At 46.6% G+C, this 15,396-nt stretch overlaps 1 protein-coding gene across 1 annotated transcript in view; it reads right to left on the bottom strand.

The window, feature by feature from the left end:
* Positions 1 to 2,585: 2,585 nt before the first annotated feature.
* Positions 2,586 to 15,396, bottom strand: part of LOC306784592 (uncharacterized protein) — a gene marked incomplete at its 3' end in the record, with an annotated part of 15,560 nt that continues 2,749 nt past the window's right edge. The window contains exons 2-9 of the mRNA XM_079278623.1: positions 12,003 to 12,097; positions 11,640 to 11,721; positions 10,528 to 10,897; positions 9,136 to 9,210; positions 6,086 to 7,176; positions 4,253 to 5,082; positions 3,817 to 4,065; positions 2,586 to 2,839 (exon numbers count right to left, since the gene is read on the bottom strand). Coding sequence (XP_079134749.1) covers positions 2,586 to 2,839; positions 3,817 to 4,065; positions 4,253 to 5,082; positions 6,086 to 7,176; positions 9,136 to 9,210; positions 10,528 to 10,897; positions 11,640 to 11,721; positions 12,003 to 12,097 — 3,046 coding nt within the window. The remainder of the gene's footprint in view (positions 2,840 to 3,816; positions 4,066 to 4,252; positions 5,083 to 6,085; positions 7,177 to 9,135; positions 9,211 to 10,527; positions 10,898 to 11,639; positions 11,722 to 12,002; positions 12,098 to 15,396) is intronic.

Genomic DNA, 15,396 nt, shown 5'->3' with positions numbered 1-15,396 from the left:
TGTCCTCAGCCTTGCATGTGAAAACACGGTCTATGTCTCCATCTGCAGGACGAAGCGTGTTACTACACTAATTCTACAGGCATTGAGCTGGAATACAGTCCAGAGTCCTCCACATAGACCAATGGGTTATGGTTTTATTTGGGTCTGATTGATAGATTACTGATAGATAACTGTGAGAAGTACAGGTGCAAGTTCCATAGCCTATGATGCAACTGTGGTCAGATAGTGACGTCTTAACTGCTATGAGAGTAGAGTGGAGGAAGCATGCATGAGGCTACTAACGACAATCTCCACGTGACTCCAGAGAACATCCGGGCTACCACAAACACGTGAACCGGCGACCGCATGTGGTTTGACATTAGTTTACGCAGACAGCATTCTTCTAATGAGCAACAAATGACCCTCTAAGAAAGTGAAACTACGTTAAATTAAGGCCAAATAAACGTATTGTTCCCGAGAGGTCTCTGTTTGTCTGACTGGGAGGATGTGCTCGGCTTCACAATCCCTCCCAACACAGCCTGCGTTGTCCAATTGTTGTAACTTGTTTGTTTATTTTATAGTTTCATCATTTAGTATAACGGCGTCTTTATGCTGGGTCCTGCTTTCATTAGAGATGTTAGAGACTGGATCTGAAGACAAGGTTACTGGTTACCCACAGTGTGATCAGCAGCCAACTGGTTAACCAGGATGTTGGCCAGCAGCTGATGGAATGACCCGCTTCCTCAGGTACCTACAGGTGAGTCACACCACCAGCACTCGTGTCTTGTAGCCGCTGTACCATGTCGCAGGTTTACATCCAGGGCAGGAAGAAGAAATCTTTAACTGATCTGTGCTGTATTCTCAGAACTGTTCATGGGTCATGAACCAACACCTCCATCGAGTGTCGGTGACAGTGAACTGCACGTGGGAGACAAAATACATTCTGGGTTTCTGGTCATTATTAACAACTCCCCAATAACATCAATCCTAAACAATTAAGGATTAATTACAAAAACATCATCTTTACTTTTGGTGAAATAGGGAATTGAATGAAAAACCACAACACAATGGTGGAGCTTTACATTTTTATAAGACTTGTAAAAAAAAAGAAGAAAAAACAGAATAACCAAGGCATGTCATACATTGTGTTTTTTCTTTGTTTCTCTGATGAGTATTTACAAACCGGCTTATTTACAGATAGCAATAGCTCACCAATGAAAAAAGGCAACATATAGTCTAGCACAAACAACCAGTTAGCCATAAGGATAATATATTTGTTATGTACAATGTAACTGGCAAGGCTAGAGCAAGAAAAAAAACATAACTGTTCTGAAAAAAAGGTTTAAATAACTTCAAGTATCTGTCTTGAGGTTTCATGGAGGTTTTTCATCCGATGGTTTTCGGCGACGCCGAAGAGAAACCGAAAATGTGTTGGAGCTGCGTGTAGTGTGGCTGGGACAGGACTGGAGGAGCTCTAGCCATCAGGAAAGGACAACACAGACAAAGCAACAGACGTGGCAACGCAACAATCACTTCTCTGATAAATGCCCACTTTCTAAGAAACCTTTAAACACAACCATGGGAAAACTCTCCACATATAAAGTGATATCTTGCTCATTGGCCGCTTTATTTCTTTCTGCTTTGAATAACAAATGTGCAACAGGCAGAAAAACAACAGAAGGAAACAAGAAGATGCTGTTCTTACGGAGGGGACAGTACGTTTCCGGAACAGTTCTCATGTTTCTGTGTATTACTAAACATCTTAGGTATCCAAAGGGAACTTCACTACATTCTGCGACTTTCATTGTCTCTCTCATGAAACCCACACTCTGGAGTTTGTCGAAAAAAAATAACAATAATCTCCATCGTAATCGTGTGTTCCACTTTAAACTAAAGTCCTCGCCTAGTACCTTACATGTAGGTAGATATGATGGTCCGAATATAGCAAAACCATTGTCAGAATTGCACAGTCAGCAGTATGAAAAAGAAGAACTAGCTCGCTTGATAGATCTGGTTATTCTTCTAGGTCAGAAGTAGTTCGGCCTACTCTAGTTATATAGCCACTAGTAAGAAAGGTGTGTCCCGAGCACGGGCCATTTGTCCTATTTAAGTCTCCAAGTGCAGAAAACACGAACGCTACTTCACCACGTTCAACAACACTGTAGGGCTCCACCCCGTGTACAGTTTAGTGTATCCGTTTTGGATGGAGAAAAAAAACAAAAAAAAGTCCATATACAACACAACAAAGGATGTGGCCAGTGCCATGGTCTCTGAACACCCCCCCCCCCCCCCCAGCATGTCTCAAACGGCACCCGTCCTAGTGCGCTGCTTTTTGATAAGAATTGCACCGTGACCCTTGAACCAGGAGCACAATCAAGACTCCATAGTGTCATCTTTTAAGACCTTTAAAGTAGAGCAGCAAAAAAAAAAGTTCATTCAGATTTCTGTTGTTCGAAAACAAACCACCAGAAGAGTGAAATTTAGGACCATCTTCTCAAAACTAGTGCATTACCTGGGCAGCTGGGTACCATTTGAGAATCTGCTCTGATCACCTGCACCAGACCTCCCCCTCCAGCACCTCCCCCGAACACTCCCCTCCCCCCTCTTCAGCAGACAATGAGCGGCAGGGGCTCACTTTCCCGCCGCTGGTTTTTCTTCAACAGCTGAATGCGATTGTGGCAGTAGAACTTGATGGCTCGCCAGTCGCGGTGGTTGCTGACCAGCAGGGGGCACTGCTGCAGGCAGCGCTCGCAGTCGGCCTTGGCGGGGACGCGGAGCTCGGTGATGTTCTGGCTCAGGTGCTCCTCCACCGCCGCGCGCTCCGCCTCCGACCAGGGCCGCTTCAGCACGCCGCGCTTCCCTGCAGACGGGAAAAGGAGAGGCGAGTGTGTTTTAACAGCTCCTCTCATTCGACATGAAGGTAGGGAAAAATCTTCATCCGAGGAAATATTTTGCAGCCAAATCAAATGGTTTACTTGATATTCAACCGTAGTTTCTTGCGAATACATTTAATACTGAAGACTTTTCTCTGCCCGCTGGTGTTTTGGAGAATAATGCAGCGCAGAGAGAATAACGCCTCGATCAATCTGGGAGGCTCCAGAACAAACAACGCTAAAATGTGGGCAATTACTTCACATTCAGTGGTTCTGATTGAAAAATAAAAACTGTTGTTTGCTGCCTTCTTGTTCCTTGATGCATGATACAGTAACAGGAAAAAAAAATAAAAATCTTACTGCGCTCATTTCCCCGCTGGTTGTCTAACAACACTGTTGTTACGAGTTAAAACTAATTCTAATAAAGTTCCATTTAAAATGTTCCACACATGCTTCATGTTTCCTGATTGTTTTTTGGCCGCTTGAAGTTCAGGTTAGTTTGCCCGAAAAACATCAACATCAGAACGACGGATGGAAATGTCTTCCACTGTTGACATTTAAATGACACAGTTACAACACATCACACTGATTGATGAAGATCTAGGCCGCTTCCAATCACATCTAGGTCATTTTCAATCAAACAACAGTCACAAGCATTCCTCACTTCACTGTGTGTGTGTGTATGTGTGTGTGTATATATATATATATATATATATATATATATATATATATATATATATATATATATATATATATATATATATATATATATATATATATAGATAGATAGAGGTGCATCTCAATGAATTACAATATCATCGAAACTTACTGAAATAAATGAACTTTTCGATGATATTCTAATTCATTGAGATGCAAAGCACTTTTTGTTTAAAATCTCACCTGCACAATTGGATCTATTCATCTTCCTCTGTGTTGTGCAATCACACTTCAACCTTGAACAAACCTGATTTGGGCTGACCTGAGCCTCTCCTGCGGTTAGTGGGTTGAGTTGGGGTGGCCGGAGGGGTTTGCTGCACGTTCTTGATCTTCTTGGGTCGCCCCACCCGCCCGTTGTTCTTGCCCTTCCTGACATACAGCAGGGTGGGTGTGGGGTTCGGAGGCGGAGCCGGAGCGGGGGCCTCGGGCTTCTCCTTCACCTGCTCCCCGTCGGACTCTCCCTCTGAGTAGGAGTCGGCAGAGTTTCCCGACATAACTGGAAAGAGGAGGAGAACTTGATTAGTCTAACCCGTCACGACTCCCCATGTTCTCCAATCAAACACGGGAACATCCGCATAACCTGGAAGAAGGGTCATAACCCTTTTCCAGCCATGGGATGTGTGACACGACAAAGGGAGGGACGATACAACAGAGAGACACCAGTTCCACTCATTCATTCTCACCATCCAGTTCCAGACAGATGTGGTTCAGGCTCATTCCTCTGAACAGCACTCCATCTCTCTCTCCGCAGAGCACCACTCGGCCCACTCTGCCCATCAGGCCTGGGTCTTGGCCAATACCGGCACAGTTCTGCGTAACATGGTACTCCCTCTCCAGGAAGTGCTCCAGCCTCTCCACCGCACTGCCCCCGGGCTGCCCGGGCTCCTCCCCTTCTCCCAGCAGCAGCAGCTGGGTCAGTATGGCTACCTGCCGGCGAACCCTGGTCTGGGTCAGGGCGCGGGGATTGCGGGTGCCGCTTGAGCGGGCCAGGCTGCGGAGGAGGTCGGTGCCTCGCAGCGGCGTGGCAGGGGAGTGGTAGGGCCTGGCGAAGACGTACGGGTTCGCCGGGTCCACTCCCACGTCCTGCCGCGTCTCCAGGAGGAGCTCCAGGCAGGGCTCGCAGTGAGGGGGCAGGATGAGGGGCTGCACTCGTCCGCGTTTGCCCTGGACCCCGACTCTGGGGAGGTGGGGGAGCACCAGGCGCTCGAACGGGGACAGGGAGGCCTCCAACGGAGTGAGAGCTGGGGGGGCACCGGGAGGGACGGGAACGGGGCACTGGGGGGTGATGCGAGAGCGATATTCGGCGATGGACAGCTTGGAGACCTCGCACTCGCGTCGCCGGTTGTACAGGATGAGGAGAGCCAGGCTGGAGTGACAGAGGAGGCGCCAGGCCTCGGCTGACTGGAGCTGCCGAGAAAGGGACAAGAAGGCCGAGTGCTGCAGCCGACGAAGGTACAGCACCAGGGAGGACAAGGACGAGAGGAGGGGCAGCATGTGGTGACGCCCCGAACCGCTGAAAGAAGAGATGGAGAGCAGTTAATGTATTCATTCTAATAATACGAGTTCCAGCTGACTTACAAAACCCTAAAGGTAGTTTCCTGCAATCGAACTGTATCAGCCATCATGCCACAGAGCCATGAACATTGATCCATAGCAGCTAAATGAGTTGTTGTTGGGCTGCAACTAATGATTGTTTTAAGTAAGTCATGAACTTTAACGAATCAATTAATCTGCCGATTCTTTTCTGGAATAATAAGAAACGATTTTAACACCGTTTTTCAGTGAAGTATCGGCCGCCAATCACTGTCGTCAGATATTTGTTTGAACTAGTTTGATCGTTGGCAGAGCAGAAGAGACGATCAGATGACTCATCGATTCTCATCGCCTGCTCTGTAATTCGCTTAGAGCGACACAGCCGGCTCACCATCTGCAGCAGTAGTTTCGCCGTATGTCTGATTCATTTGTTACCGCGAGCGAATCTGGCAAGAAAACACACCGACGATGTATTCAAAAAAGATAAAAGCCCAAAGGATATATTCCATCATATAAATAATCTGAATCTGATAAATGATGCCAAACGTTTAGAATGTTCTGCACCGAGAGTCTTCATTCTTTCATGAATGTGGAGCCTCTCTTTGTGTCAACGGACTTCTTTGACCTCAGTGAAAATGTTTGAAAGGTTAAACGCCAACAGATATGGATTGAAGCAGAATATTTCGTGAGATAAAATCATGTTGTGAATTTTGAAAATGATCACATCTATCGTTTCTTTACAACTCTCTGCAGTTATTGGAAATGTTTGGATCACAAGAGTCTGTAAACAAAATCCTACGTAGCCACCACTGGAGTCTAATAATACAAATATACATGTTTTGTTTTGTCTTGGTTTGGACAAAACCTTTTAAAGACAAAGTGATGAATCACCAATAATAATAATAATAATAATAATAATAATAGTCATTAGTTGCAGCATACTCTCAAACTTGCTCCCAAAGCAGGCAAAGACCACAAGTTACCTCAGCAAGTCCTTTTCCTTATCCTCTGTCCCACTTTCATCTTCCACCTCCATCACTCCATTCTCCTCCTCTTCCTCATCTTCCTCATCTTCCTCCATTTTTGGCAGCTCCATCTCTTTGGCCAACGTGTTGCTGAAGGGTTGAGGGCACACCACCTCAACATCCTCCTCCTCTTTGGGCCTCTTTACCTCCACGACCTCCACATCGTCTTCGTTGTCCTCCTCCTCCTGTCTTTCTGTCTTTAGCCTCCTCATCTCTCCCGTCCTGGACTGCGTCACGGCCACGGGGGGCGGGCTCCGCTTCAGGACAGACACCGGCACTGCGTTCTGTCCTCGCGGAGGAGTCAGCACCGGTGGGGTGGAGTTCCTTCCAGAGGAGGCAGGGGATTGGTTAGCTGCTGTGAGAGTGGGCGGGGGCATGGAGAGGTCCTGGACGCCGGGCTGTGTGAGATCTGAGCCGTGGCTCTGTGCCGCGGCTTGCGGTGACTTGGAGTGCTGCAGCGTGTGTGCGTGAGCCGTGGTAGGGTTTGAGTTCTGCACGTGCAGACGGGGCATCTGCGTGTAGCGCTCCACCAGGGCCGAGCACACTTCTGGCTGGTGGGCGTGGTGCTTATCCAAGTGGCGACCCAAGGAGCGGAAGTGGCGTCCACAGTGCTCACAGGTTTGGCGCATGGAGTCTATGGACACTCCTCCTCTGGGGACATTTAAGCTGACGTTGCCTTTGGTGTTGGAGCCCAGCGGAGCCGGAGCTTTGAACACGAGCTTAGCTGAAGAGGAGGAGCAGGGAGGGGAGGACTGCGCTGGAGGGTGGGATGAAGGGAGCGGACGGTTGTGATGAGGAATGCTGGTGGGGCACACTGGTGGCGGCCGCCCGGGCGGGGTCCGGTGGGGGGTCTTCTTCTTTGAATGAGTGCCGCGCCGTTTCTTGCGCCGGCGTAGTGCCCGCCCGCGGGGGCTGGCGTTGTCTTCGTCTCCGGCGTCTGAGTCACTGCCGTCAGAGTGGGAGATGGGGGAGGAGGAGGGGGAGAGGGACCAAGAGGGGGTGACGTACTCCTGCTGCTGTTGGGTTGTCAGAGAGAGAGGCTCATCCTCCTGGAAATGAGAGACAGTAACAGAACACGTCATCTGCTGTCTGGAGACATTTTTTGCAGTATTAATAGGATTTTCAATTCAAGTGATTTTTGTTGTTGTAATAAATGACTTATACACTACTACACAATATATATAGTTACTTCTTTATTTTTAAACCTGCATTTCCTTCCCGCTTCCTCCTTCCTCACTGTCTTCTCTGTGTATGTTAGCAAGGCATTTATATCTAGTATGTAAATAAGTATTATAAGACCTCCTGGCTCAATATCTGGGGAGAAAACCCACCAGCAGCCCCAGAGGTGTTTCTCCTAAACAACAGTTGTCCCTGACTCTGTTGAAACCAACCCCCCACCATGTCAGTGCATTTAAAAATGCTGTTGCTGACATGTCTGCACGGACGTGTTAAACTTTCACCGGTCTAACGAGGCGCACAGTCAGGAGGGTCGTTGCGTTTTACGACAATAAGCAAAAGGTGAGCATCGTGGCGAATCGTCCGCACACAAGTGGACCAGACCAGCAGACGGACGGCACAATCGGCCTCACACACGGACCACTCGCACAAACCAAATCCTTCTTAAGTTGCTTGTATGCATTCACCAAATTTCTCTTTCTTCTTGAATTTTCTCTGAAGACAAACACAATTTACGAGTGGTCCAGATCTGTCGTAGGAGTCACGGGACATTACAGTCATTACACATCATAATTATGTTTGACCCTGCAACTCAAATTAAATGCTAATATAATTCTAAATTTAGTCATATAGCTTTACGATTTCACCATTTATTTAAATTGTCTGTTGATGAGATTGTATAACGGCATAATATTAATATGAACACCTCAATCGGTTTATTTAATTTGAACCCCTTAACAGCATTCGTTATTTTTCCCGATTCCTTAGCTTTAGCAGGTCCATTAACTCTGCTGCTGTCGCTGTTACAAATGATAGACTTTCCTTTATGTACCTGAAAGCAGGACTTATTACTGTTATGATATAGGACATATGGGGCAGAAAGCCTTATATGGTATTATTGGGACGTCAATTTGCGTTGTTGGGTGGCATTGGTCATGTTTATGCTGGTCATTTACATAGTTATCTGAAGCGTTTGCTGAATCTGACGTGGCACACTCATGCAAGTAGAAGAAAGTTAAGATGGGAATCAAACTGTTTTTCATGAGGTCCGACGACACCAAGCATGAGCAAGTCACGTTACTTGTGCCATTATACTTTATTAATACACATAATGAAACAATCATCCAGACAGGTGGCGTCCTGCAGGCACAGCTGTGCATCGACGTTCGCTCGCTAATTCTGTTTGTACAGAGTCCGTGTTCCAGTGGATTCTAGTGAAGATCACCATGTTTCCAAAGAAACCAAAAGATGAATTCGGAGTAACATTGTCTTTAAACTGAAATTAATGCATATTTTGGCCACTTGGGGGCAGCATAAACAACAACAACGACGACAGTACAGGACTATCTTATTTTAAGTTGATATTGTGAACTAGTTGGCAAACAGTTGCCTGTTTAAACATCCAGCAGCTAGCAACAATATCATTCATTTGGAGTCATATTCACTCTCCTTCGGCTCTGCTTTTGGTTTCTGCCGACTCTTCAGCTGCTAACGGCTCCACTATGTTCACCAGCTAGTCGCTAGCTGTGTCTGTCTGCCATTCAGAGAGCAGGCGGTGTACAGTGGGTAGCTTAGATCTGCCAATTACCGAGTTGTCACTTCTTAAAATAATAGAACTTGACTTTTTTCGGTCAAACTCTGCTTTCAAGCCACTGTGCCATGTTTTTTCTATGGGGAGAGCAGTGACGACCAACTAGCCTTGGCGTCATTGCAACCAATGAGAGAGTAGTTGTATGTGATGTCACCACTTCCTGATGGTGTATTCCTGCGCTGCGCTTTGAGTGGGAGAGAAAACGTCACCTGAAGGGAAGAGGTGGTGTTCTTTCTCTTACCTTTTTGACATTGTTGTTATTCTCTGTGTCTGAGTTACACTCGTGTTGCGCTGGAGACACGGTACCACGGAAACCCTGCGGAGACAAAAAGCAGCCGTTAAAAAATGGCCGGGCACGCTGCTCATTTAGTGTTTGCCATCACAATCAGCCTCAGCTGCCACTCAAGAGAGTCAAGAGGACGCCCCCGAGGCTGATTAGGACTCCAAATCTGCCGCTAATGCCAAACAGAAGAAGGAAAGGAGATATTCTCTAAAAACACTCAACTACTCATAAGTAAGACGATCAGGCTGGAACACAAAGTACAGAACAAACCAGTCAGCCAATAATATTAATTCACCTAAAATAATAAAGCCGTTTTAAAACTTTATCTCAGCCAAATTTAAGGCTTTTAAAAACTACTGTTGCGATGAAAAAAAACACAAAAAAAACAAGTGGGACCAGTTGTTTTTTTGTTTTGTTTTTTCGCACTTGTTTTCTCGCACTTTGTTAATTTCGCTTCCTGAAACAGATTCTGGTATCATCGTTGTGTTGAGCATAATTGATCCGATCTAATGAGATCCATTTAAAGGAACAGATGTGATGCAATAACCATGGTTACTGTTGCTAAAGCACTATAGGTAGAGAGGAACTGGAGCTCAACCATCACCATGGTAACCCCATGCCCTGCTTAGCGCGCGCGCGTGCGTGCGTGTGTGTGTATGTGTGTGTGTGTGTGTGTGTGTGTCAGACAGTGATTGTGTAAAACTGATCAACAGTGTGTGAACACATATAGCTGCCTATCTGAAGTCATCAGAGATGTGGCCGCAGTGTAAAATGTATTTCTATACTTGTGAGGACCAAGTGGCCAAGTGACAATGTTTATATCAGGTTTTGGTTCAGGTTAGGCTTAAAATCCAGGTTAAACTAATTCAACTAGGAAATGAACCAGTAGGGGAGAGCATGCATGTCCTGTGGATGCATGGTGTTCTGGTCTGTTGGTGGAGTGACTGTTGACACCTGCATGACGGCCTTGATATGCAACTTATAGTTGTAGACATTTCTTGTTTGGTTTTTTTGATCGCTGACAATATTTTATAACTAATAAGGGAATAAATGTGTAAATTGTGTCAAAGGCGGTCAGCGACGGACATTTACACATTCCTGTTCAACTCTTTACTGACATATACATACACTTGACACTTAATCACCGACTTGTTTTATCCTCTTAATTTGTTTATCATATTTTATTGTACATTTTCATAATTTTGTCTTAAATTGTGTATTATACGTTGCACTCAAACCAAATTCCTTTTATGTTCAAACGTACGAGGCAATAAACCGTTTGTGGTTCAGACTGTGAAGTGTTGAAGCAGAAACCTGTGTGTAGTGTATGGGGTCTTTAAAGGCACTGACCAAGTTCTCTCCCCACTCTGTCAGGCTGTAGTCCACGGTGATCTCCTCCCCCTTGGTGATGTCCCGGATGGCGATGACGACCAACCGCACCTGGCTGCCACAGTGCACCTCTCGGATGCGGCAGTTCGGGGACGGGGGGAAGGAGCTGGCCGTCGGGACCGGAGCCGAGGGCGTCGGGGCGGCCGGAGCCGTGGACGCAGGGGTCAGAGACGGGGCCCGGGCCGAGGTCGCGGTGGCCGGCGCGGGAGCAGGGAGCGGTGTCGGGGTCGCGGCCGAGGAAGCGGCAGGAGCTGGGGCCGGTGTGGAGGCTGAGCAGGAGCTGGTCTTGGATCCGGAGGGGACTTTGTCGTCAGCCTGCGCCAATGGACCACTAAGAGGAGAAGGAGGCGGGGGATGGAAAGTTACATTCACTCAGACACATCAGACAAAACGTGCTGCTGTCTACTTCTACTCTCCGCCAATGCTAGTCACTTTTATTAATTCCAGTTTTTCAAATGTGATGTTTCATTGCTCTGTAAAATCTGAAATGTTTGATTTTTATAGTTGTAGACTGAATTGTAAAAAAAAAAAAAATGTAAACAATGTAGTTATGTCGACAAAAACGAGTGATCAGACAAATACAATTTTAAAAATTGTATTTACACCCGTCTAGCCGTAGGGTTCGTTTCTTTACTGTAGGGGATGCACTGCAGCTGAATGAGTGCAAAGCAAAGCACAACAGTGAGATTCCACACATGCAGGCTGATGCCAGCGCTTCGGGCCGGTGATTCTCAGTCCCGGTCCTCAAGAGTGCAGCGGATTTTTTTCTATCCTACTGGCTAGTCGACTGCATTCTTCCCGACATCCCAGGTATAAAGCAGCCTGATGATATGGCTCAAATGAGAAGCTACAGGGCTGGAGAGTCCTGAGGACTGAGGGAATTCAGAAGTGCCGCTCTCAGACAAAAGCTGTCCTCGAGTACCGAGTTAAGATCAGCAGCCGCTCATTCTTTTCCAAATCTAGAAGCCGTGTGTGCATGCAGGCCTTCAGCCACTGTACTAAACGTTGAACGGAATATTATACGAACGGTGAATAATATAAATATATATATATTTACACACAAGTACACTCACCAGTAGTGAGGAACGGGCTCTGTGTTGTAGAAGGGCCCGTCCAGCATGGACCGCTTATTCTCTGCTGCTTCTTTACGATCACCTGAGAGCACAGCAACAGTCAGTATAAAAGGATTACATACAGGAACACACACACACATGAGTCATCACCTCATCTTCTGGAGCACACACACACACACACACACACACAGGTGCACACATGTAGGCACACACACACGCAAAAGTAGGTCACACTCACTTGCACATGCTCCACCCCCATACCAATCACACAGACAGATGCGGGCGCGCGCGCACACACACACACACGCGCAGGCTGTAAGAATATATATGGCATGCAGATATATAACACACACAAACACACACCTGGGCTGAAGCTGTGTTCAGGCACGCTCTCTTCCTCAGTGTGTGTGACAAAGACTTTCACGGGCGTCCCTTTCCTTTTCCTTCCACAGCCGCGCCTGCAGAGAGCACACACACACACACACACGATTATCATTTCATCAATCAACCCACCAGCCAAACGTCAATAAGGGTCACAGAGTGATCGATAAGCCGATGGCCACCCGATGGATCAGTACGGACTGCGTTTCCCTCCTGTAGGAGCAAACAATGCCCAAGAAAGAGAGACACAGAAACCATTTAAACTGCTCGTTACTGGTTTTAGATTCGGATAGTCGGCGCTGATTGAACGACAGGACTTTGAAACTTTACCATCTTTCCTCACCACACACCCGATTAATGTGAAGGTAAAAAGAGGCCAAGGGCAAAAAACACATTTAAATGTTTTTAAAATGACGGAGAATTTTTTCATTGAGAGGCTAAAAACACCCTCCACCCCCCAGTAACACGGAGCAACCTCTGTTGCTTTTCAGCCTAATCACATTCATTTCACCGATCTGTGAAAACTGTCCCCTGTGGACCACCGTAGGACAACTCTTTCCAGTGCATTTGTAACCTCTTTTTAAACGTTGAAGCAGCCGTGTCAATGGCATAAACGGGGCTGGATAGGACTTCCATTAGTGATACTAGTGCCGACAGGATGACAGAGACCAACACACAAGACTTTTACAGTGATACCAGCTTTCAGTGAACAACTGAGGATAAAGAACATGAACTGCTTTCATTTAGAAAGGTTCTTAAAAATAACCAGCCACACACAATCACCTTTTCACAAATTATAAGTTCCACTGCACTGTTAAGGTTTATGAGCATTTGGAAAATCAATACACTGAAGCTTGATATGATGATTACATGAACAGACACCTATGAATAAAGACCACGCCGACCAGAAAGAGATTCTGCAGTCTGGTTAGTGTCTCCAGCTGAGTGCTCTGACCCCTGGGTCACCGCTAAGGAGTGTGCCGTTACCCCCAGAGAGGTCCAACGGCAGCCACCTGTGTGAGCCCGGAACATCCAGGCAAGATTATCTCCTACGGACTGCAAGAACTCAGAGGAGCCACACTGATCCCACCTCCGCCCGGTTCTGGGCTTGTTTTTTTGCCACAGACTTCTGTATTGTTTTTCCGTCAGTCTATTTTTTACTCGCGTGACATTGGAGGCTCCTAAAAACTAGGCCATAGGAAGATCCTGCTTTGGATTTTGAGCTGTTCGTTACTCTGTGTGTGTGTGTGCATGCGTGTGTGTGCGCGTGCGTGCGTGCGTGCGTGTGTGTGCATGCTGAGAAGAGAGAAAAAGAAAGAAGAAGAAAAACAGACAGAGCAGAGGAATACAGGCAAGAAGATAAACGGGATAGGAAAGAAAAAAGAACAGACAGAAGAAATAGGGAAAGGGAGCAAAAGGGGAGAGAGAGCGAGAGCGAGAGAGCGAGAGAGAGAGCGAGAGCGAGAGATCAACCAGCCCCACTGTCTTTGTATTGATCCTCCCTCCTCTGGACTCGTGACACTTTGCGCGCATGTCTCTCTCTCTGTGTGTGTGTGTGTGTGTGTGTGTGTGTGTGTGTGTGTGTGTGTGTTTGAGAGAGCGTTTTGGGCTCACACATAAGATTTTTTTCCCTCTTTTTCCTCTGCACCAGCCGCACATCTTGCCTTTGAAAATATAATCGGAAATCAAACATGATAATTAACGAGGACATGGTGAGAAAGCGCGGGACCGCTCTGAAAACACGTGGGGAGACAAATGAGACGCAGGGCACACCACGTCAACATCATCAACTTCCTCCGTGCTACTGCGCCAACTTGTGGCATTTTACTCATAACACCACTGTAAACATGGCAATATCATCATAATAATAATAATAATAATAATAATAATAATAATAATAATAATGGCCCAAACGTACCGATAATACACCGCCAACATCCTCTGTGGCGACCGACATCCCTCATCGACACACACTTTCCTTTTTGTGAATTACTTCGGACTAAACTCGTTCCGAGTAAAACAAAACAAAAACATTTGTTTCCTTTCGATAACAACTTGTTCGCGATTAGTCGTTCATCCGGACAAAATTATTTTGCGAGAATGACGACAGAATCATGCGATCCCACTTAAAAGGGCAACGAGCGGCCATTTTGGAGTTATTGCACAGACCTAGAGTCAGTTGTAAAACAGATCTTCAACAGTTGTCCACACAGACAGGCTTAGCTAACGCTTGATCCCGACAGGTCACCGGCTTTTCCCAGAAAAACACTGTTTTCCTCAGAGTTTATATTTTGTTGGGGGGGGGGGGGGGGGGGGCTATGTGTGTATATTTTTCTGCCAACCAAAATCTGTCTCACCTCCACAGTGAGCTGACCCCTCAGTCTCTCCCCTCCGTTCCTCTCTCAGTCTGTCTCACCCTCTCCATCGATTCTCTCATTCTTCTCTCCCTGCACAGTTCTCTCCCTTCTTCACTCAAGCTTAAACACACACACACACACACACACACACACACACACAGCCCCCTCCCACCAACCCACATGCGTGCACAAATACACAAACAAGTCCATACTCAAGACCCACATGTGCGTGAGCACACATACGGACACACGCAGCTTGTACAGTCCACATGTGTACACACACACACACACACACACACCCCTCCCCCTATCTGGCCCACATGCATGTACTGAACACACACACACAGGCTTACAGGCACGCAAACACACACAAATATCCTCTCTCTAGCCAAGCTCACATGCACGCACACACCCCTCCCCCTCTCGCTAAAGCTCACACACACATTAGGGAAAGCTTGCTCAAGTGCTCTCTCTCTCTCTCATGTTCCATCTCTGACACACACACACACACACACAGAAAGGCAAGCATACGTGCATACAATCTGCACATTACAGATTCTCAGACTCATGCATATCTGGTAGACTATATTCTCTCCACCATTATATTGCTTGCACTCACACACACACACACACACACACACACGTTCCATCAAACACATTATTCTTTCTCAGCCAGAGACAAAAAATATTACGTGTGCTTGTGGATACAAACACACACACACACACACAACCACTTGTCACGCAACTGTTTCTCCAACATACGTTTGGATTACACACAAACACACGGCACACACGCACAAATTCACTCAATAAGCCTCATGTACACTCCGTCCTTCATGCAGAACGTTCTCACTCTTTCTCCAACACACACACACACACACACACACACACACACACAGAATCCTCAATAATAAAACAGATACAGACACACACAACCCCCCCCCCCCCTTCTCACATATACCATACCACCCACACACAATGTGCACATACGCACAAATATACTTTTCCTTTGAGCATGC

The sequence above is a fragment of the Melanostigma gelatinosum genome (genome assembly GCF_949748355.1).
Source record: "Melanostigma gelatinosum genome assembly, chromosome: 11".
Classification (NCBI taxonomy): Eukaryota; Metazoa; Chordata; class Actinopteri; order Perciformes; family Zoarcidae; genus Melanostigma; species Melanostigma gelatinosum.
This window is presented reverse-complemented; position numbering and strand designations above follow the sequence as displayed.